This window comes from Rhincodon typus, chromosome 34 (genome assembly GCF_021869965.1).
Source record: "Rhincodon typus isolate 14 chromosome 34, sRhiTyp1.1, whole genome shotgun sequence".
NCBI lineage: Eukaryota > Metazoa > Chordata > Chondrichthyes > Orectolobiformes > Rhincodontidae > Rhincodon > Rhincodon typus.
Genome location: NC_063365.1, coordinates 452,593 through 476,067, shown reverse-complemented (window position 1 = coordinate 476,067; position 23,475 = coordinate 452,593). Strand labels below are relative to the sequence as shown.

Sequence of the window (23,475 nt, the reverse complement as noted above, 5' to 3'; positions counted from 1 at the left end):
ATTAGCTAGCTCTCCCTGGATCCCATGCGACCTAACCTTTATGACTAGCCTGCCGTGCGGGACCTTGTCAAAGGGTTTACTGAAGCCCATATAGACAACAACTGCTGCCCTATCCTCATCCATCCTCTTGGTTACCACTTCAAAAAACTCTAAAAGATTTGTCAGACATGACTTTCATGTACTAATCCATGCTGACTATCCCTAATCAGACCTTGACTATCCAAATGTTGGTTGATCCTGTCCCTCAGTATCCTTCCCAACAACTCGACTACAGCGGATGTCAAGTTCAACGGCCTGTAGTTCCCTGGTTTGTCTTTGCTATCTTTCTTAAACGATGGAACAACATTACCACCCTCCTGTCTTCCTGAACTTTACCAGTGGCTAAAGATGAAGCAAAAATCTCTGCAAGGGCCTCTGCATTTCTTCCCTAGCCTCCCACAATGTCCGAGGATGGACTTGATCAGGCCCAGGGGATTTATCCACCTTAATGCAATCTAAGGCTGCAAACACCTCCTCTCTTGTAATGTGTTTGTGGTCCAAAACATCCCCACTTGTTTCCCTTATTTCCTTAGCATCCATAATTCTCTCCTGAGTAAACACTGAGGAGAAATATTCATTAAAAATCTTACTCCCATCTCCTGTGGCTTCACACATAGACGGCCATGCTGATCTTTAAGGGGATCTATTTGCTGCCTAGCCACCCTCTTACTCAATATAGCTAATAGGACCTTTTGGGATTATTTTTAACCTTATCTGCCCGTTCCATCTCATACCCTCTTTTTGTTCTTCTGATTTTCCTCTTAGTTGTGCTCCTACACTTTTTATGGTCATCTAGGGATTCACTTGAACCCAATAGCTTAGGCCCAATGTATGCCTTCTTCTTCTTCCTGACTAGAGCCTCAATACCCATTGTCAGCCAGGAATCCGTAAACCTGCCAGCTCTTCCCTTCACCCTAACATGCACATACTGTCCCTGGACTCTTGAAATCACACTTTTAAAAGCCTCCCATTTGCCAGTCATTCCTTTTCATTCACCCAATCAACCGCTGCTAGATCCTGCCTAATGGCCCCAAAATTGGACCCGCTCCAGTTTAGCACCTTGACCTGTGGACCTGTCTTATCTTTTTCCATGACTATGGTAAAACCAAGACAGTTACGGTCATTGGGCCCAAAGTGCTCGCCGACTGACATTTCAGTCACTTGCCCGACCTTGTTTCCTAAGAGGAGGGCCCTCTACATAATGATTTAGGTAACTTTCTTGGATACATTTGATAAATTCCACCCCGCCTGGGCCCTTTAAACTCTGCATGGCCCAGTCAATACAGGGGAAATCAAAATCTCCAACCAATACTACTCTGTTATTCCTACAGGTATCTGCAATCTCTCTACACATCTGCTCCTCTAGTACCTGCTGGCTATTTAGGGGTCTAAAATACAGTCCCAACAGAGTGACCATCCCCTTCTTGTTTCTTAGTTCTAACCATATGGCCTTATTTGATGACCCCCTTAAGGATGTCCTTTCTAAGCACTGTTGTAATGCCCTCCCTTATCAAAAAGGGCAACTCCCCCTCCTTGCTAACTTGTACTTCTGTCACGCCTGTAGCTTCTGTATCCTGGAACATTGAGCTGCCAGTCCTGCCCTTCTCTTAGCCATGTTTCTGTTATTGCTACAATATCCCAGTCCTACAGCCAATTCATGCTCTGAGCTCATCTGCCTTACCAGTCAGGCCTCACACATTGAAATGAAAGTATTTTAAACCAGAAGACTTTTCCCTCCCTTTACTGTGCCCCCGGCTATCCTGAATAGTAAACATAATATCCAGTCATGTTGCAGTACAACTATATTTTTAAGTCCCACTTGCATCTGAACTGGTTCCAGTGGTCCAGAAATGTGAAGCCTTCCCTCTGCCCCATTTCCCCAGTCACACTTGAAACTGTGTTAATTTACTTTGCATTTTATTAATGCACAGAACAGATGAACTAATGTTAAGGTGTGGATCTTGGTGCGAACTCAACCGCTCTTTTCAAAAACATTATGTCTAAAGCATTTTTAATTTGCTTTTTATTTACTTGGTGAAGTTACCTTTTGATAAAGTTTGTAGATTGGTCTTATTTTTTTCTTTGATCTCTGGGGGAAAACCTAGATTGTTTGGAGATTCTGAGGAACGATGAACCAAACTGGAAAATAAAACTTTTGTTTGGAATTGGAGCATTTAGTGTTAAAATAACAAATAAACACATTTCTAATTCTCAAATGAACACAGTGGTTTTGTGAATCTCACCTCTTGAATTGAAGTGTACAGGGTCACTCTGAGCTGATGTTAGCAACCTTCCCCTCACGTTGGCTTTATACAGACAAATGTATGTTCTTCCAATAGTGTGTTCCAAATTTGTCACAGTGAAGGTGACTGAACTGTTCTGCGTAGAAATATGCTGAACATCTGTGTAATTTGTCTCTCCATGTTGGTACAAGTAAAATGTGAAACTAGAATGTTTCCAGCGACTTGTACAATTAAAAGTAATCTTTCCGTGTTTCACTAACAGACTAGAATCCACAGATAATGTTGGTTTGGATAAATCTGTAAAATGCAAAGAACAGGCAGTGATAATTGATTCAATGACAGTTTGGCCTTATTTTGGTATTCAACACTTTGGAACACAGTGGACAACAGATATGACAAATGGCACCAAATGCTGCAGGCTGCTACCAAACATCTGGCTAATTAATTCATTCATGAGTTCAAGCAGTTGTTTTAGCCCTTGGGTTTGCTTTATATTCAGATCGAAGAAAGTCACTCAGGTAATGTTAAATGGAGAAAATATAGAAATGTCGAAAATAGGAGCAGAAGTAGACCTTTCAGCCCATCAATTTGCACCACCATTCAACGTGGTTGTGGCTGATCCTCTATCTCAACACCACATTCCTGCTCTCTCTCTGTACCCCTTGACACATTTAGCCTCCAGAAATTCTATTTAATTTTTCCTAAGTATATTCAGTGATTTGTCCTCCACAGCTTTCTGTGTGGAGAATTCTACAGGTTCTTCACACTGAGTGAAGAAATTTCGCCTCATATTAGTCCAAAACAACCTGCCCCATATCCTGAGAACATGGTCCCCTTGTTCTGTTCTCCTTGGCCAGAAGGCTGAAAAGCAATTGGTCAGTCTGTGACTGGTCTCCCAACTGTAGTGAAAGCGGCATTGTAAGCAGTAAAAACAGTTGACTAAATTGAAAGTCGATCACTGCTAACATGAAAGGAGCATCTGGTGCATTGGACAATAGGGGATAGGAGGTAAAAGGCCAAGTGTTACTTAGGTATGTAAGAGCAGTTTAGGCCATTCAGTCCCTCCCATTCAGTCCCTCAAGCCTGCTCTGCTACTCTAGATCATGGCTAAGCACCTACCTCAATGCCATGTTCTGCACTATTTCCAGATCCTTTGATGTCATCTCATTATCAAGATGGAGAATAAGGTAGTTGATTTTTGAGCTTAAGGTTTTGAATCTTAATAAGGGAAACTACAATGATATGAAACGTGAGTTGGCTCTGACGAATGGGAAAATTTTACTAAAAGGAATGTCAGTGGATAGGCAATGGCAAACATTGAAAGAGCTACAATAATTTTTTATTCCAGTCTGAAGCAAGAATGCAAAGAGAATAGTGGCCAAAACATGGTTTACGAGGGAAACTAGAAATAGACATACAAATTGGCAAGAAAACACAACAGACCTGAGGAGTGGGAACGATTTACAAGTCAGCAAAAGGAAACCAAGGGTTAGATTAAGAAGGGGAACATGAAGAATGAGAGTAAACTTGCTGAGAGCAAATGAACTGACTGTAAAAGTTTCTGTAGGTATGAAAACAGAAAACAATTGGTGAAAATTAATGTGGGTCCCTTACAGTCAGAAACAGGGGAATTTATTACAGGGAACAAAGAAATAGCTGATGAACTAAATTCATACTTCGATTCTGTCTTCACAAAGGAGGTCACAAATAATTTACCAGAAATAATGGGGAATACAGGGTTTAGTGAAAGCTGATAAGTCCCCACAGCCTGATAATCTACACTCCAGAGTACTTTAAAAATGGCCCCAGAAATCATGAATGCATTGGTGGTCAGCTTCCAAGTTTCTTTAGACTTTGAAACATTTCGAATAGATTGGAGGGTAGCTAATGTAACCCTGCTATTTAAAAAGGGAGGTAGAGAGATAACAGGAATTATATACCAGTGAGTTTGATGTCAGTAATGAGAGCAATGCTAAAGTCAATTATCAAAGATTTTATAGTCAAACACATGGAAAACAGTGACAGAATCAGACACAGTCAGTATGGACCTACAAAAGGCAAATTGTGATTGACAAATCTACTGATATTTTTCGAGAATGTAACTAGTAGAATTGATCATGAATATCCAGTAAATGTGGTTTATGTTGACTTTCAGAAGGCTTTCAACAAAGACACACATCAGGGATTAATGTTCAAAATTAGGCACATAAGATTGTAGTAGTGTGTGGCTGGATAGAAAATTGGTTAGCAGACAGAAACAAAGAGTAGGAATAAATGAATCTTTTTCAGAATGACAGTTACTGATGATTGGGGTCCTGCAGGGATCAATACTAGGACCCAAGCTATCCACAATTTTTTGTTAATGATTTAGATAAGGGAACTAAATATAATTTCTCAAAAGCTGCAGATGACACGAAGCTGGGTGGAAGGGTGAGCTATGAGGGGGATGCAGAGATATTGTATTGTGATTTTGTCAGGCTAAGGGAGTGGGCAAATGAACGGCAGATGCAGTATTATGTTGGAGGTTATCCACTTTGGTAGCAAAAAAACATGAAAGCAGATTATTATTTTAATGGCTGTAAATTGAGAGAGGGGAATGTTCAACAAGACTGGGTGTCCTTGTGCACCAGATGCTGAAAGTAAGCATTCAATAAAGCGGCAGGCAATAAAGAAGGCAAACTGTATGTTGATGCTCATAGAGGATTTGAGTATAGGAACAAAAATGTCTTTCTCCCATTACACAGGGCATTGGTGAAGCTGAAGTTTGAAAAATATGCGCAGTTTTAGTCTCCTCATCTGAGGAAGGATGTTCTTGCTGTAGAGAGACCAAATTAATTCCTGGGATGGCAGGACTAATATACGAGGAGAGATTGAGTTGTTTATGATTGTCTGCACTGCAGTTTAGAAGAAGTTGGATCTCATCTAAACCTAGAAAATTCTAACAGAATGACTCAGGTTTGATACAGGAAGGATGTTCCTGAAGGTAGGGGGAGTCCAGAATCAGGGGTCACAGTTTAAAGATAAGGGGTAAACCTTTTAGGACTAAGATGAGGAGAAATTTCTTCACTGACAGAGTTACAAGCCTGTGGAAGTGGTTGAGACCAAAACATTATGTGCTTTCAAGAAGAAGATAGATATAGGTTTTGCAGCTAAAGGGGGGTGGACATTAAGTTTGGTAATCAGCCATGATCATATTGAAGAGGCTCAAGGGTTTGAATGGTCTACTCCTGCTCCTATCTTACCTATTGAACTTATTTGATGACTGAGCTTCTACAGCCCTCTGGGGTAGAAAATTCCAAAGATTCACTCCTTGCCGAGCGAAGGTATTCCTTAGCATCTTTTTTTTACATTCACTTAGGGCATGTGGGCATCACTGGCTCGGCCAGCATTTAATGCCCGCTCCTAATTGCCTTGAAAGTGGTGGTGAGCTGTCTTCATGAACCACTGCAGTCTGTGCGGTGGAGGGACACCTTCAATACGTTAGGAAGGGAGTTCCAGAAGTCTGACTTAGTGACAGTGAAGGAAGCTTTGTCTCCTTCATTTTAAAAATAATTCTGGTAAAAGGTGTGGAAAATCTATGGAGGAAGAAAGAGAGTGAAAGCTTTGAGTCCAATATGAATGTTTCAAGGACTGGCTTTCTATTTTAGTTTCTGTTTTTATTTCAAATTCCCAGAATGCTTTTGTCATTGATTTTCTTGTTGGTGTCATTTGGTAAATGTGTTTTGTTTTGGTTTGTTGGTCTCTGTGGGCAACACAGCAACAGTCAAGGAGCGTGATCTCATCGAGGACAAGACAGTCTGCCTGGTCCGTTTGTAACATCAACTCACTCTACCAGTCATTCCCTGTTAATGGTGAATACAGAACCACAGCACAGCACAAGAAGCTGAAGGAGGTTGTTTTGGTGTGGCTCAGTGGTTAGCACTGCTGCCTTACAGCGCCAGGAACCCGGGTTCGATTCCATCCTTGAGCAACTGTCTGTATGGAGTTTGCACATTCTCCCTGTGTCTGTGTAGGTTTCCTCCCACATTCCAAAGATGTGCAGGCTAGGTGGATTGGCCATGCTAAATTGCTCATAGTGTTCAGGGATGCGTGGGTTATAGGGAGATGGGTCTCAGTGGGATGCCCTGAGGGTCAGTGTGGACTTGTTGGGCCGAAGGGCCTATTTCCACACTGTAGGGATTTTATGGTTAAGCTGCAATTTTTAGATTGCTTGAGTGGAAGTAACTTTCACAGGCTTGGTAAAATAGGCATCATCTATTAATGGCTTATCATACTCTTTGTCCTACATTCTCTCCCATTCACAGTAGAACAGTTTGAGCTTTTGCTACTATTTCAGATTAATTTGATTCCTTTATAATGACATAATGCTCACACTGAACATCTGTCTCCTGTAATGATTTCACTGGTAGTAAATATGTATCCTTTGTGTTCAGGGGTCTTTGGAAAAGAGACCTTGAAGAATGGAATTCTCACCCACTGTCTGTGTATGTTGGAAAACATCACATTGAATTAAGTTTTATTTTTAACAGAAATAATTAAAACTTTCAAAAGACATATCAAGAATCTTTGCTCTCATTCACTCACCTGTGATCATGACAGTCATGGCCTCACTGAGCTGTGACAGTAATCGTCTTGTTTTGACAAAGGATCCATATTGGCACTGATACCGCCCTCCTTGGCTGGAGCTGCTAACTGTGAAGGTTCCAATGTTATCCTTTATGAGCAGTTGATATGACGACAGTAGTTGATTATTTCTGTAAAAGTAGATCTTATCATGATATTCTCTTTTTGTGATGCAGGTAATGGTAACAGTCTCTCCTTCTAAATACACTCCGGACGGCTGATCGAGAGATATTCCTGGCGGTGTTAGTGCATCTGTAACATTTAATATACAGCACAAGATTGGTTATTTCATAACTATAACAATGGCATTGCACTTAAACTTGTGATCAAGAGATTCCATTGGTAAGGAATACATGAATTCACAAGTGAAATCATACAGATTCCTGTCAATGTATAAATCAGATACGGCTTCTATTGCCAGTCAGCCTCACAGTTTTCCTTTTGGATACCAACACAAGCAAAATTCATTGATTTGAAATTAACCTTATATCACTTAACCATGGCACAAACAAAATTAAAGGGAAAGGTCTCTAACAAGAAACAGTAATTCAAACGTTAAATAAAGGGAGTTAAATTTCAGCTAGCCAATATCTTTACATATGTTTGGGTGTGCATGTAATGCTATAGCCTTCATTGTCCAGTTTTATGACAGATGGAGATTAGTTTGCTTCTTGAGCTGTTGCAGGTTATGGGTTAACGTGATCCCAACAATATTTTTTATTCATTCATTGGATTTGGGCATTGCTGGCTGAGTCAGGATTTATCGTCTGTACCTAGTTGCCCTTGAGAAAGTGGTGGTGAGATGCCTCCTTGAACCGCTGCTGTCTGTGTGCTTTAAGTAGATCTAAATACTGTTAGGGAGAAGCTTGCAGGATTTAGACCCAGTGACACTGAAGGTACAGTGATATATTTCCAAGTTAGGATGGTGTGTGGCTTGGAGGGAGACTAGGAGATGGTGGTGTTCCCATAAATCTGCTGCCCATGTCCTTTTAGATTGAAGTGGTTATGGATTTGGAAGGTGCTGTCTAAGGGGTTGTGTATCTTGTAGATGGTACATAATGCTGCTACAGAGCCTCAGTGGTGGAGGGAGTGAATATTTAAGGATGTGGTGCCAATCAAGTGGGCTGCTTTGTCCTGGATGGTGTCAAGCTTCTTGAGTGTTGTTGGAGCTTCACTCTTTCAGGCAAGTAGGAATATTCCATCCCACTCCTGACTTGTATCTTACAAATGGGAGATAGAATTTAGAGAGTGAGGAGGTGAGTTACTTGCTGCAGGATGCCTAGCCTCTGACCTGTTCTTGTAACCATTGCATTCAAATAGTTGGTCCAGTTCAGTTACTGGTCAATGGTAAGCCCTAGGGTATTAATATTGGAGCATTCAGTGATGGTGATGTCATTGATTGTTCAGGGGCAATGACTGGATACTGTCTTGTTGGAGATGGTCATTGTTTAGCACTTGTGTGACTTGAATGTTACTTGCCATTTGTCAGCCCAGACCTGGATATTGTCCAGTTCTTGCTCCATTTGGACATGGACAAGGTTCAGTATCTGAAGAATCGTGAATGATGATGAACATTTTGCAATCGTCAGCAAACACCCCACAATCCCAGGTGGTGCCCTGGAAAGGAGTTTGGGTGTGTTGGTGTCCTTATGTTCCTTCTACCTTTCCCTGCTGGGTAATGGAGATGGAGAAAGTGCTTCAGAAATACTCCTGTAAGTTGCAGTTAAGTAATGCAATGAAATTATTCCTACAACACAATCAGTTGTGAACCTTAACACACAGTTTAGGTTAGGCCAGACAAGGGAAGGATCAGAATGCCTAAAGGACATTTATCCCTCATTTTTTACTGTGTTACTCTATCCTTCATTCAGTTCTGTGTTAATCCATCCATCATGCAATTTTGTTGCTCTATCGTTCATTCAGTTCAGTTAATCCATCCCTCATTCAGTTCTGTTTTAATCCATAACAGTTCTAAGGCAGTAAAGTTCTGAAGAAAAATCAAACTGGACTCGAAACATTAACTCTGTTTCTCTCTCCACAGATGCTGCCACACCTGATAAGTTTCTGCAGCATTCGCTGCATTGTCTGCCCAAGCTCCTCTCCAGGGCGCCAACATCAGACTTTGACATATGCATATCTTACTAGGAAAAGAAGTCATTCAGCCATTTCCACTGGATTAAAATTCTATTAATCTTTTAACTTGCAACATTGCCCTAGGCCTAAATGCCTTCAGATGCTTCATCAATGACCTTTCTCCATCGTTTTACTATCCCTCACCCACTGATTTGTTACTCTGTCCCTTACTCATTGCTATGTTATTGTCTTCTTTTGTAACTCTATCCATCCTTGTCTGCTGTGTTACTCTATTCGTGTCTTTCTTCTGTGTTATTCTATCCCTTCATTCACTACAGTGTTACTGTCTCTTACTACTCTGTCCCTTACTCACTCTGTGTTACAATCCACACTTGTGTTTTTGGGACTCTATCCCTGACTTACTGCTGTGATGCTATGTTCACTCCTTGCTTTGTTACACTCTGCCTCATTCATTACTCAATGCTATGTTAGACTATCCCTCATCAATTTCTGTGTTACTTCTGTGATGCCAGTGACTACCCTTGAAATCAAAGTTGATTTGACCAAATATGGCATCAAAGAGTCCTCTCAAAACTTGAGTCAATGGGAATTGAGGGAAACTCTGTGCTGGTTGGATCATACCTGGCACAGAGGAAGATGATGGTGACTGTTGGAGGTTAATCATCTCAACCCGAGGATATCTCTGCAGTAGTTCCTCCGGATAGTATTCTAGATCCACCCATCTTCAGCTGCTTCATCAATGACTGTCCGTCCATCATAAGATCAGAAATGAGATGTACGCTGATAATTGCAAAATATTCAGTACCATTTGCAACTCCTCAGATACTGAAGCAGTCCACATCCAAATGCAGCAACAACTGGGCAATATTCAGGTTTCGACAGAGAACTTGCAAGTAACATTTGCGCCACAAAGATGCCAAACAATGACCATCTCCAACAAGAAAGAATCTAGTCATTGTCCCTTGACAATCAATGACATCACCATCACTGATTTCCTCATTATCCATGTCCTGGAGATTGTCTATAAACTGAACTGGAGCAGCCATATAAATACAGTAGCTACAAGAGCTGATCAGAGGCTAGGAATACAGCAGTGAGTGCCTCCCCTCATTACTCCCCAAATTCTATCTCCCATCAACAGGGTACAAGTCAGGAGTGTAGCAGAGTATTCCTCACTTGCCTGGATGGGTGCAGATGTAATAACATTCAAGAAGCTTGACAACATCCAGGACAAAGCAGCCACATTGGCTCCACATCTATAAACATTCGCTCCCTCTGCCATAGACACTCAGTAGCAACATTGTGTACCATCTACAAGATGCATTGCAGACATTCACCGAGGGTCCTTAGGCAACACGTTCCAACCTTACAACCACTTTCATTTAGAAGGATTTGGCATTTGACCTTACACAGTTTTATCTTTATGAATTTGAAAATGAAGGCATACTACTTTATCCAAGATACGTTTGCCCATATTCTGTGGTATTCTTTGTTTACAAGGAAAGAATTCCCAAAATAACAAAGCCAATTCTGCTCAGGTAAGGAAAGAGTGTGTGGAATTTGCATTCTGTGATTTAAGAGCACGCAGAATAAACTGTTTGAGGATGTATTGGTCCTGAGCTCTAAGCCAACGATGGCTACTGTAGAGCTTTGACCCTTTAACAGCTATGAGGCCCTTTAAAATGTTTTTTTTTAACTGATGGGCAAGTCTGAATTAATAATATTTGAGGCCTGATTCCTGCTCCAAAAATGCAGTGAAAAGGCAAGTTTGAAAATACCAAGTAGGAACACCTACGCTCGGTTCACACTAAACAACTGCACCTCCCAGTCGCGAACCATTTCAACTCCCCCTCCCACTCCCCAGAAGACATGTCCATCCTGGGCCTCCTGCAGTGCCACAATGAATCCACCCGAAGGTTGCAGGAACAGTTCCTCATATTTCGCTTGGGAACCCTGCAGCCCAATGGTATCAATGTGGACTTCAAAATCTCCCTTCCCCCTGTCGCATCCCAAAACCAGCCCAGCTTGTCCCCGCCTCCCTAACCTGTCCTTCCTCCCACCTATCTCCTCCTCCCACCTCAAGCCCCACTCCCATCTCCTACCTACTAGCCTCATCCCGCCCCCTTGACCTGTCCGTCCTCCCGGGACTGACTTATCCCCTCCCTAACTCCCCACCTACACTCACCTTTACTGGCTCCATCCCCGCCTCTTTGACCTGTCTGTGTCCTCTCCACCTATCTTCTCCTCTATCCATCTTCTATCTGCCTCCCCCTCTCTCCCTATTTATTTCAGAACCCCCTTCCCCTCCCTCATTTCTGAAGAAGGGTCTAGGCCTGAAACATCAGCTTTCCTGCTCCTCTGATGCTGCTTGGCCTACTGTGTTCATCCAGCTCTACACCTTGTTATCTTTGAAAATACCGCTGCAGCTTTTCTCATGTCCCGTGGTTCTCAATGTGTGCGGCCATTTCAATTTTCAAGCCTCGAACTGGGGTCAGAGAGGGAAAAGGTTTGGGAAGTACTGGATAAGTGAAATGCACAGAATCAGCTCATATAGTTACAATTTTGTAATCATATTTGCAAATCGGCGCCATGTTGTTTGGTTTTATCTGTAAGGAAGAATATTGCCTTAGATGAGATCAGCTGAATCAGCACAGATGTTAGCCTGAATCTCAGATTTCCCTGTGATTCATTCTGTTGTTGGCTGGTAATTTAACATATAGAAATTGATCTATGGATTTACAAATTGTACTTTGACTCTCATTTGTTGTGTGGCTTCTAATTAACTTGCCAGTTCACCAGCTTACTCTAAAGCTAGCACTGCTGTGACATAATTCATGTTTTAGAATGCTGAATTTTCTATATTATGGTTCGTGTGTGGAATGAACTTCCAGAGGAAATGGTGGATGTGGGTGCTGTTACAACATTTAAAAGAGATTTAGATAAGTACATGAATAAGGAATTTGTGGAGAGATATGGGCCAAGCGCAAGCATGTGGGCCTAGTTTAGTTTGGGATTATGATCGGCATGGACTGGTTGGACCGAACAGTCTGTTTCCGTGCTGAATTACTTTATGACAAGGGCAGCAGATACATGGGAACACCACCACTTCCAAGTTCCCCTCCAACCATACTCACACACCACTCTGACTTGCAAATATGTCCTCCAGTGGTCCCCAGCATTACAGATACAAGTCTTCAGCCAATTTGATTCACTCCATGTGATATCAAGAAACAGTTGGAGATACACTGAATACTGCAAAGGCTATGGGCCCTGACAACATTTTGGCAATAGAACTGAAGACTTATGCTCCAGAACTTTCCACTTCTTTAGCCAAACTGTTCCAATACAGTTGTAACACTAGCATCTTCCTGACAATGTGGAAACTTGCCGTGGTATGTCCTGTATGTAAGAAGCAGGACAAATCCAACCCGGCCAATTACTGCCCCGTCAGTCTACTCTAGATCATCAGTAAATTGATGTAAGGTTCATCAATAGTGTTATAAAGCAGTAATTGCTGAGCAAAAACCTATTAAGTGACGCACAATTTGGGTTCTGCCAGGGCCACTCATCTCCTGACCTCATTACAGCCTTGATTCAAACACGGACAAAAGAGCTGAATTCCAGAGGTGAGGTGAGAGTGACAGCCCTTGACATCAAGGCTGCATTCAACTGAGTGTGGCATCACGGAGCCCTAGAAAAACTGTAATCAATGGGTATCGGGGGCAAACTCTCTGGTAGTTGGAGTCATACCTGACACATAGGAAGATGTTCATGGTTGTTGGAGGTCCGTCATCTCAACTCCAGGACAACTCTGCAGGGTTCCTCAGTGTAGTGTCTTAGGCTCAACTATCTTCAGCCACTTCATCAATGACCTTCCCTCCATCATAAAGTCAGAAGTGGGGATGTTTGCCGAAGATTGCACAATGTACAGCACCATTTGTGAGTTGTCAAACACTGAAGCAGCTTGTGTTCAAATGCAACAGGATCTGGACAATATCTAGGCTTGGGCTGATTTGTGGCAAGTAATATTCACGCCACACAAATGCCAGGCTATGAACATCACCAATAAGAGACAATCTAACCACTGCCCCATGACATTCAATGGTGTTATCAGTACTGAATCTCCCACTTCAACATCCTAGGGGTTATCATTGACCAGAAACTCAACTGGAATCACCACAGAAACACAGTGGCTACCAGGACAGGTCAGGGGCTAGGAACGCAGCGGCACGTAACTCACCTCCTGACTCCTCAAAATCTGTCCACCACCTACAAGGCACAAGTCAGGAGTGTAATAGAATACTCCCCACTTGCGTGGATGAGCTCCAACATCACTCAAGAATCTTGACACTATCCAGGACAAAGCAGCCCGCTTGAGTGGCACTGCATCCACAAGCATCCACTCCCTCCACCACCGAAGTACAGTACTACCAATACCGAGCAATCAACAAGATGCACTGCAGAAATTCACCAAAGATCCTCAGACAGCACCTTCCAAACCCATGGCCACTTCCATCTAGAAGGACAAGGGCAGCAGATCCATGGGAACACCACCACCTTCAAGTTTCCTTCTAAGCTACTCACTATCCTGACTTGGAAATATATCACCGTTCGTTCACTGTCACTTAGTCAAAATCCTGGAATTCTCTTCCGAACAGCATTGTGTGTCTACCTAGAGCACATGGACTGCAGCTATTCAATAAAGGAGCTTTCAAGGGCAATAAGAGATGCTGGTTCAGCCACCTATTCTCACACCTCATGAATAAACAGTAAAAAGAATCATATTATTCTTTATACATTGCAATTTTACTCTATCCCTGCAATCACTGATGTGTTACTCTACTTATAGAGTCATTAAGTCATAGAGTTGCACAGCACGGAAACAGACCCTTTGGTCTAAATCATCCACACTGACCAGATATCCTAAATTAATCTAGTCCCATTGCCAGCATTTGGCCCAAATCCCTCTAAACCCTTGCTTTTCATATACCCTCCAGATGCCTTTTAAGTGTTTTCATTGTACCAGCTTCCACCATTTCCTCTGGCAGCTCATTCCGTACAGGCACTACCCTCTGCATAAAACGGTTGCCTCTTAGGTCCCTTTTAAACCTTTCCCCTTTCACCTTAAACCTATGCCGTTTAGTTTAGGATCTCCCCTGCTTGGGAAAAAAGACCTTGGATATTCACACCATACATGCTGTGCATGATTTTATAAACCTTTATTAGGTCACCCCTCAGCTTCTGACACTCCAGGGAAAATAGCCCCAGCCTATTCAGCCTCTCCCTATCGCTCAACTCCGGCAACATCCTTTGAAATCTTTTCAGAACCCTTTCAATTTAACAACATCTTTCCTGTAGCTGGGAGACACAATTTATGTCCAATTTATGAAGTGTAATTGGTCTAGCATTATCCTAATTGTGTTTAGAAGCCTTTGTTACAGCAATCCTACCAAGTACTGATGCCAGAGATCCACCTTGTGCATGTTAAACAGTTACTATGAAGAGATTCAAATTTTAGTAGTAAGCAACAGTTTTGTATAAACACATTATGAGTCTGTATTTCTCATCAATCACCTGCAACAGTGATAGTCACAGCCTCACTGGGTAGGGATTCTAACCATCTTGTTTTGATGGCGATTCCATATTTACATTGATAGCGCCCAGCTTGGTTTAGATTGGTAACTGGAAATGTTCCAATGTTGTCCCTTATAGAAAGTTGATGAGATGTCAGTTGTTGATTATCTTTGTAGAAATGAAAAGTTCGACTATGATATTCTCTGTTCACTGTGCAAGTAATGGTCACCATTTCGCCTTCCAGATATACTCCAGTTGATTGGTCGAGAGATATCCCCGGAGTTGTTAGTGCATCTGTGGAAAAATAAATAGAAGTAGGGAAATTATGCTGAACATTTAGAAAGCTCTGGTTGCAGGTCCATTCTGATCGCCTCACTTCAGGCAGGAACTGAGGACCTTTGAGACAGCGTAGAGTGGATGGTTCCAGGCTGGTGAGTTTTACTTATAAAGTTAGGTTGGAGAAGCTGGCATTGTTCTCCTGGGAGCAAAAGGAGGAGATTCGTATGAGGTGTATAAAATTATGATAGCCTTGAATAAAATAGACAAGAAAAAAATTAGCTGAGAGTGCAAGGACAAGAGGGATATAGTTTTAATCTTTTCGGCAAGAGATGCAGGGGCAGGTTAAGAAGGAAATTTAGGAACTGATTGCAGAGCTCTGAGATGTAAAAGGATCTGGGTATCCTCATGCATGAATCAAAAGAAGTTACATATAGGTCCACCAAGTAACTAGGAAAGCTAATAGAATGTTATAATTTATTGCAAGGGGGATTTAATACTAAAGTAAAGGAGTTATGTTTCAGTTATGCAGGGCATTAGTGAAACCACATGTGTACTGTGCACAGTATTCATCACCCTAGTTAAGGAAGGATGTAAATATGTTGGAGGCAGTTAAGATAAGGTCACTAGACTAATATCTGAAATGGGCAGGTTGTTTTATGAGGAAAGGTTGGACAGGCTAGGCTTGTATCTACCAGAATATAAAAGAGTAAGAGATGACTTAATTGAAACTTTTAGGGAGTAGCTAAATGTTCATTTGCATTGCCTTTACCTCGAAGACTAAGGGCTAAGAGATGGAGAATGAGATTGATGTAGTCAGATCTTTCTTGATCAATATGGACACAATGGCCAAATGGCCGAGTGTGTTGTAAACACTGATAAATCCATGAAACCTGTGATTCAGCTAATTGTTCATCAGAAAATGTCTTTAAGGAACATACAGGTAGTTCTCCTATGACGCGATATTTGCGTTCTTGTGTGACCTTATGCTATAGAAAATCGTGTTATAGGGAAATATCTACAGAAAATCACTATATTTTTACAGCAGAAAGTCATGTTATCCAAACTGCGTCCACTATTCATCAATGGCGTTACAGCCAATTCTCGTTAATGTAACACGCGTTATAGCAGAACTACCTGCTTAAAATATTGAAGAGTAAATGTTGAGAGGATGTTTCCTCTAATGGGAGAATCCAGAATTGAAGGTCTCTGTTTAAAAATCAGGGGACATACATTTAAAGCAGAGATCAGGCCATTTTTTCCTCTCGGAGAGTCTTGAGTCTTTGAAATTCTCTTCCTGAAAAGGTGGGGGAAAGAGTCCTTGAATATTTTGAAGGCAGAGTTGGATAGATTCTCATTAAGGAAAGGGGTGAAAGGTCATTAGAGTTGGCACGAATGTGGATTTGAGGTTACAATGAGACCAGCCATGATCATCACAAATGACACAACAGCAGCAGGTTTGAGGGGCTGAATGGCATACTCCTGTTCCTGATTAGTATGTTCAAGTGGTTGTTACCTGAAACTCATGATCTGTGAAGATGATAGCAGCAGAAACAATGAATGATTTCAGAAGGAAATCAGATGGGCACTTGATGGAAATAAATCCCCCACAGCTACGGGGGTGGGACTGACTGGGTTGCTCTGGAGAGATCCAGCTTAGACATGATGACTCTATAGAAGCAACAATGCAAAATCAGTCTATGTCTCTTCATGTACAATAATGAATCATTTATGTTGACTGGAAGGTTTTGCTTCATAAAATGAGATGGGGCAAAGGGTTAAGTTGTGATTCCTACTGCATGATCAGTGGAAAGTGATCCCGGATCTAGTGAAACATCTGCTTCCCAAAACAAGTTTTAACATTAAAATTGCTCTGAAAATTAAGCATAAGGAGGATCAGATATCAAGTTAAAATTCCCATATTTGTTAATTTGGCCACATGCAAGTATAATTCCAATTCAGCAGATTTGAGGCTCACTGGAAAAACACGAAATAAAAATACAACCAAAGGCAGCAGGTTTTGTAGGGCCAGTGCAGTTGAGGTTACGGACACAGGCTTTAAAAAGGTGTTTGATGAAGTATTTTGTAAAATAAATTAATGCATTAAATGACTATTTAAATAGAAAGAATGTGCAGGGTTGCGGGAATAAGGCAGAAGGTTAGCGCTAAGTCAAAATTCTTTGAAAGCAGGTGCGGATACAATGGGCTGAATGGCCTCCTTCCGCACTAAAACAGTTCTGTGGTCATTGCATTATAGATCTGCAACAAATGCTATAATGGGATTAAGGCAACTGCAGTAGAATGGATCCAAAATTAGATAAGGGATAGAAATTAAATAGCAAATGGTTGGTTTTAATCTGGAAGGATGTATAAAGTGCTCTCAATGGATTAGTGTTATAATCAATTCACTTTTTGAAATTTAACAATCGCTGCTCCATTAACTCACCAGCTATAGCAACTGTCACAGCTTCACTCAGCTGTGATTCTAACCATCTTGCTTTGATGGTGGTTCCATATTTGCACTGGTACCTCCCTCCTTGGCTTATTCTGGTAACTTTGAAGGTTCCAGTGTTTCCTTTTTGGGAGAGTTGATTAGAGGACAAAAGCTGATTATCTCTGTAAAAGAAGAAGATCTGACGACGATATTCTCTGTCTGAGGTGCAGGTAATGGTGACAGTCTCTCCTTCTAAGTATACGCCTGTCAACTGATCAACAGATATCCTTGGCGTTCTTAGTGGATCTGAGGAGAAGTAATTAAGAAATGGATCTGTTGAATTTCTTGTGCAGTGAAGGATATCTAATTCCACAATAATCCCACTATCTTGAAAGGATTTGTCTGGAATCTGAAATTCCACAAATGGGAAATCACTGATTCATGAATTTAATGAATAAAACAAATTAAGTTGTTGAGTATTACAGCAATATTTTTTCACAGCTTTTCATTTTGCACTCATCAGGACCATTCATAAAAAAGCCAAAGTAACAGGAAAACCACATTTATACTGTATGAGAGAAAAGTGTTGATTGAAGTGGATTCTGATTGGGACAGGAGAACACACCAGTTATGAATTGAGTTCTAGTGACATATCAGGTTTTTGTGCAGAAATTACACTTTGGAATACAAGCAGAACAAAGAATGCGTACTTCTGCTAATTTTACTGAGGCTGAAAATATTATTTAAAACCTCATGCATGCCCTAGAAATTCAAGTACCAAGTAAAAGAATTAATGGTGCTTGAATAGATTTGGTGTTGCTGTTGTGGCCAATAGTTATGACTGATTTCTAGTCGACATTTACAAGCTGATTTTTGGCACCCATCTTGATGCAGTCTGCATGTGGCACAGAGTCAGTGTGTCTTGGAGAGGGAATGCAGAATTGAAGTATCTCTGCATGTCATATTAATTCAGAGTGTGAGAGGTATTGCCCCTCAATTTATGATTCTGTACTCTCCCTGATCTTTGGCCATTCCCTGGAGAGGGAATGGACAGACCAGGAGACCTCTTCGAGACTGATCCTGGGTCAGATAACAGTGGCCATTAACAGGCAGAGGCAAATTGTGAATGAGGTAGCTATTCCACTTGACAGCTTGTCTGTCTTCCTCTGCTGCACCATACCTCGGTGTCCTTGGACAGGGGGCATGCCATGTCAACCATCAGATTAGGGCCTTTAATGGGGTTGCAGTACATGATTAACCTTGAGAATTTTGGTTTAATTTAAGTTTCCTTCAAAGCTGTGGTTTGTGTTGGTTACAGTGGAGTATAGTGCCCTTTCAAAGGGGGGCATGTAACTTTTTTGTCCACTTGTTAAAAGAGCTCCTGCTTCTCTGGAAATCTGGAAGTTCTGATGGAGATTAGTTAAAACACAATGTATTGATGTTAAAGCTTTCCACAGCTCACAGGGTGAATCATCACATCCAGTGGCGCAAATTTCTTGAGAGCAAGAGGGCATGAAACTTACCAACTACCGTTATCTTCATATTTTCACTTCTCCCTGAGACTATCTCTTGCTCCAGGACTCTTTTTTTATAGGTGCAGGAGTAAATTTCCGATCCAGATTCCAAAAGATTTGAGATATTAAAGACGACAGCAGCTTGCAATGGCTTAGCTGTTTTGATTCTGATTGGTCTATTCTTGTTGTTCCTGTACAAATAGAAAGTGCTGCCCAAATATGGAGATCCTGCTTCACAGGTAAGCATGATCACCTCGCCTCTCACAAACACTTCATCCCAACGGGTCACAGATATTGACGGCTGCACAGGGTAAACTGTAACGGCAGAAGAGGAGCACATTGATGAGAAATACACTAAGACTCACAAAGGCAATTTTACCCAAAACTGTGAAGAGTTTAGCTTTTCTGCTGGTTCCACATGCTGCCAATTTTACTTTAATGAAGAATAAAATCATTGAGGGTGATAAACAGTTAATCAGACTCATTGGGTGGAGAGGGCAAAATTGAGTTACCAAGTAGCAAATATAATCAACTTTCTGGCACACTTTAGGACTGATAGAATTATTATAGGACAAAGTAGGTCAAATGAAATCTGATAGAAGATTTCAAGGTGTTCAGCCAGAAGCTGTTTATTTAAACAAAGAAGGAAAGGGAGGCTTACTCTACGTAACAATGTGCTCTACACAATGAATTATTTTTTGAACTGTAGTCAACCAGAATACATACAGCAGCATCCCACAATGACAATTCAGCGGAATGGTATCAGGAATGACAGACTTTGCTGAGATGAAGAAGCTGAAATCGTTTCCCCTCAGAGCTGTGAAGGTCAAGAGAAGATTTGGAATGTGTGTATTGATTGAATTCATAAGATGAAAACAGCTCCTGTGAATGAATGGTTGATAAACAAAGAAGATGTAATTCAGTAGATCTGCACTAGAATCAATGGTGACATGAGTAAAACTTATTTTAAGCGGTGAGTTGTGATACTGAATGTGTTACGTGAAAGGATGGTGAAAACTCATTAAATCGTGACTTTGTAACGTTGATTGGAGAAACACATGATAGACAAAAAGAGAACTGCAGGTGCTGAAGATCTGAAACAAAACAGAAATTGTGAGAGAAACTCAGCAGGTCTAGTAGTATCTGCGGAGGGGAAGCAGACTTAATGTTTTGAGTCTCGGGACCAGTCCAGCCTAGTTCTGAGGAAGGATCACTGGGCTTGAAACATTAACTGTTTTCTCTGCACAGATGCTGCCAGACCTGCTGAATTTCTCTGGCAATTTCTGTTTTTGAATAATAGATAATATTTGCAGGGGCTATGAGAAAAAATATAGGGAGTGAGAATAATTGAACAGCTCTTTGAAAAAGCTAGAACAGGCATGATGGATGGAAAGGTCTGCTGTGCAGTAATATGTTCTGATTCAATAATTGAGGCTTTCTGCTTTCATTTCTCTCTATATTAACACTCTAGTTTGTTGGAATGGCAAATCTATGAATGTTTGAAAATAAAGGCAGCCTACACAGACTAATAATATGTTTTTTGTCACTTACCTGTCACAGTGATTGACACAGCCTCACTGAGTTGGGACCACAACCATCTTCCATTAATGGATGTACCATACTGGCATTGATACTGATCACCTTCGTTTGCTGTGGTAGCTGTGAAGGTGCCAATGTTGTGCTTTATGCTGATTTGACTAGAGTACAGCATTCGGCTATTTCTGTAAAAGATGAAGGTTTCGCCTAGATAGTCACCCTTCACAATGCAGGTAAGAATGACTGTCCCTCCTTCCAAGTAAACACTAGTCGATTGATCAAGCGATATCATTGGCGTAGTTAGTAGATCTGCACAAAATAAATAGAAACTCTATGAGAAATGAATCATTCAAAAGAAATCTCATAGATCAGTGTGGGTGGTGTGCCCACTTCTGAGCCAGACGAAATTAAGAATTAGGAGCAGGATAAGCCTGCTCCACCATTTAATATGATTACGCTCATCTCATCTTTGACGCAAATCCAAATTCCTGCTCACTACCCATAACCCTTCAACCCATTATTAATTAAAAACTTGTCTGTCTTCTCTTTAAGTTTATTCAGCATCCTGGCATCCAATGCAATCTAGGACAGTGAATTCCACAGATTCACAACCCTTTAAGAGAAACAATTCCTCCTCACTTCTGCTTTAAATATGTCCCTCCTTGGCCTAAAACCATAACCTCTTGTTCTAGATTGCCCCATGAGGGGAAACATCTATGCAGTCAACGTTCTATGTTCTATGTCAATCCCCTTCAGCATTTTATATATCTCAATTAGATCTCCTCTCATTTTTATAAATCCTAGTGAGCGCAGACCTGTACTGCTAAATCTCTCCACGTAAGACAAGACTTTCATCTCTGGTAGACAAATAGGAGTCTGGAAGAACACAGCAAGCCAGGCAGCATCTGGAGGAAAGGAGAAGTCAATGTTTCAGGTACAATCCTTCTTCAGGACTGGATGTGGGGGTAGGGGGAGCTGCCGATAAAGCAGGTGGGGAGGGTAGCAGAACGGTGGTGATAGGTGGACACTGGCGGTAGGTGCGACCGGGTTGATGGGAGGGATGAATCCGGTTGGTGGCTGGAAGGAAGGGTCAGTCGGTGGAAAGGAAGGGAGGAGGAGGGGCCAGAAAGGGAGCAGGGGGACGGGTGGGAAGGTTATTTGAAATTAGCAAACTCAATGTTAAGTTCTCTGGGCTGTAGGGTGCCCAGGCGGAAGATAAGGTGTTGTTCCTCAAATTTGCGATCTGATTCACTACGACACTGAAGGAGACTGAGGATGGACATGTCAGAGGGGGAGTTGAGGGGGTGGAGGGAGGAGTTGAAATGAGCGATGTCTGGGAGGGTAGTTTGGCTGTTTTGGACCATGCAAAGATACTTGGCGAAACGGTCACCTAGTCTACGTTAGCCAAACTAACCTCCCAGACATCGCTCATTTCAACTCACTGATGGAGACACGACCACACTGGGAGCACCAGATGCAATAGACTAGGTTGGATGAGATGCAGGTGAAACTCTGTCTCACCTGGAGGACTGTTTAGGGCCCTGGATGGAGGTGAGGGAGGTGGTGTGGGCTGGTGTTGTTTCTTTTACAGTGACAGGGGAAGGAAGTGGGAGGAGGTGGTGGGATGGTGGGGTGGTGGGAGGGGGATGCGGTGGTGGAGTGGTTGGGGGGGTGTGTGATGCAAATTAAGGAATGGCGAAGGCAATGGTTCTTCCGGAAGGCGATAACCAATGATCTGTACTGGACCTCCCAGGGAAATGCGACAGTCCAGAAGGCACAACAACGCCTTTTCTTTCTCAAGTGGCTAAGGAAATTTGGCATGTTCATAAGATCCTTCACCAACTTCTATTGATACACCATTGAAAGCATACTGTCTGGGTATATAATGGCCTGTATGGCAACCGCTCTGCCCAGGACTGTAAGAAACCACAGAAGGTGGTATGTACAGCCCAGGCCATCATGGAAGCCAACCTCCCATCCATGGACTCTATTTACATGGCTCGTTGCCACGGAAAGGCCGCCAACATCATCAAAGACCCATCACACCCTAGTAATAATCTCCTAAAATCTCTTCTATCAGGCAGAAGATACAGAAGCCTGAACACACGCACAAGCAGGTTCAGGAACAGCTTCTTTTTGGCCATTATCAGACTGTTGAATGGACTCTAGCCTCAAATAATGTAACTTACAATGTAATGTATATCCTTAGAAGGATACATCCTTTGCCTCAGAGATAGTAGGAACTGCAGATGCTGGAGAATCCGAGACAACAAAGTGCAGGGCTGGATGAACACAGCAGGCCAAGCAGCATCATAGGAGCAGAAAGGCTGACGTTTCAGGCCGAGACCCTTCATCAGAAAAGGGGGAGGGGAAGGGGGTTCTGAAATAAATAGGGAGAGAGTGGGAGGCGGATAGAAGAGGGATAGAGGAGAGGATAGGTGGAGAGGAAACAAACAGGTCGAAGAGGCGGGGATGGAGCCAATAAAGGTGAGTGTAGGTGGGGAGTTAGGGAGGGGATAGGTCAGTCCAGGGAGGACGGATAGATCAAAGGGGCGGGATGAGGTTAGTAGGGAGGAGATGAAACCATCCACAACCTCATCACCTCAGGTGACCTCCCACCCACGGCCTCCAACCTCATCGTTCCCCAACCCCGCACTGCCCGCTTCTATCTCCTTCCCAAAATCCACAAACCTGAATGCCCTGGTCGACCCATTGTCTCCACCTGCTCCTGCCCCACCGAACTGATCTCCAACTATCTGGACTCCATTTTCTCCCCCTTGGTCCAGGAACTCCCTACCTATGCCCGTGACACCACCCATGCCCTCCACCTCCTCCAGAACTTCCAATTCCCCGGTCCCCAACACCTCATCTTTACCATGGACATCCAGTCCCTCTACAGCTGCATTCCCCATACAGATGGCCTAAAGGCCCTCCGTTTCTTCCTGTCCCGCAGGCCCAACCAGTCCCCCTCCAGGGACACCCTCATCCGCTTAGCCGAACTCGTTCTCACCCTCAACAACTTCTCTTTCAATTCCTCCCACTTCTGACAGACAAAGGGGGTGGCCATGGGTACCCGCATGGGCCCAAGCTACGCCTGCCTCTTTGTAGGTTACGTGGAACAATCCCTCTTCCGTACCTACAC

General features: G+C 42.4%; 1 protein-coding gene across 1 annotated transcript in view; it reads right to left on the bottom strand.

Moving 5' to 3' along the window:
• The window catches only part of LOC125486843 (immunoglobulin superfamily member 1-like), a 171,657-nt gene that overhangs the window by 47,774 nt on the left and 100,408 nt on the right, over positions 1-23,475 (bottom strand). The window contains exons 6-11 of the mRNA XM_048616167.1: positions 20,349-20,642; positions 18,807-19,112; positions 17,296-17,589; positions 14,574-14,867; positions 6,867-7,157; positions 2,283-2,579 (exon numbers count right to left, since the gene is read on the bottom strand). Of these exons, the coding sequence (XP_048472124.1) occupies positions 2,283-2,579; positions 6,867-7,157; positions 14,574-14,867; positions 17,296-17,589; positions 18,807-19,112; positions 20,349-20,642 (1,776 nt within the window). The remainder of the gene's footprint in view (positions 1-2,282; positions 2,580-6,866; positions 7,158-14,573; positions 14,868-17,295; positions 17,590-18,806; positions 19,113-20,348; positions 20,643-23,475) is intronic.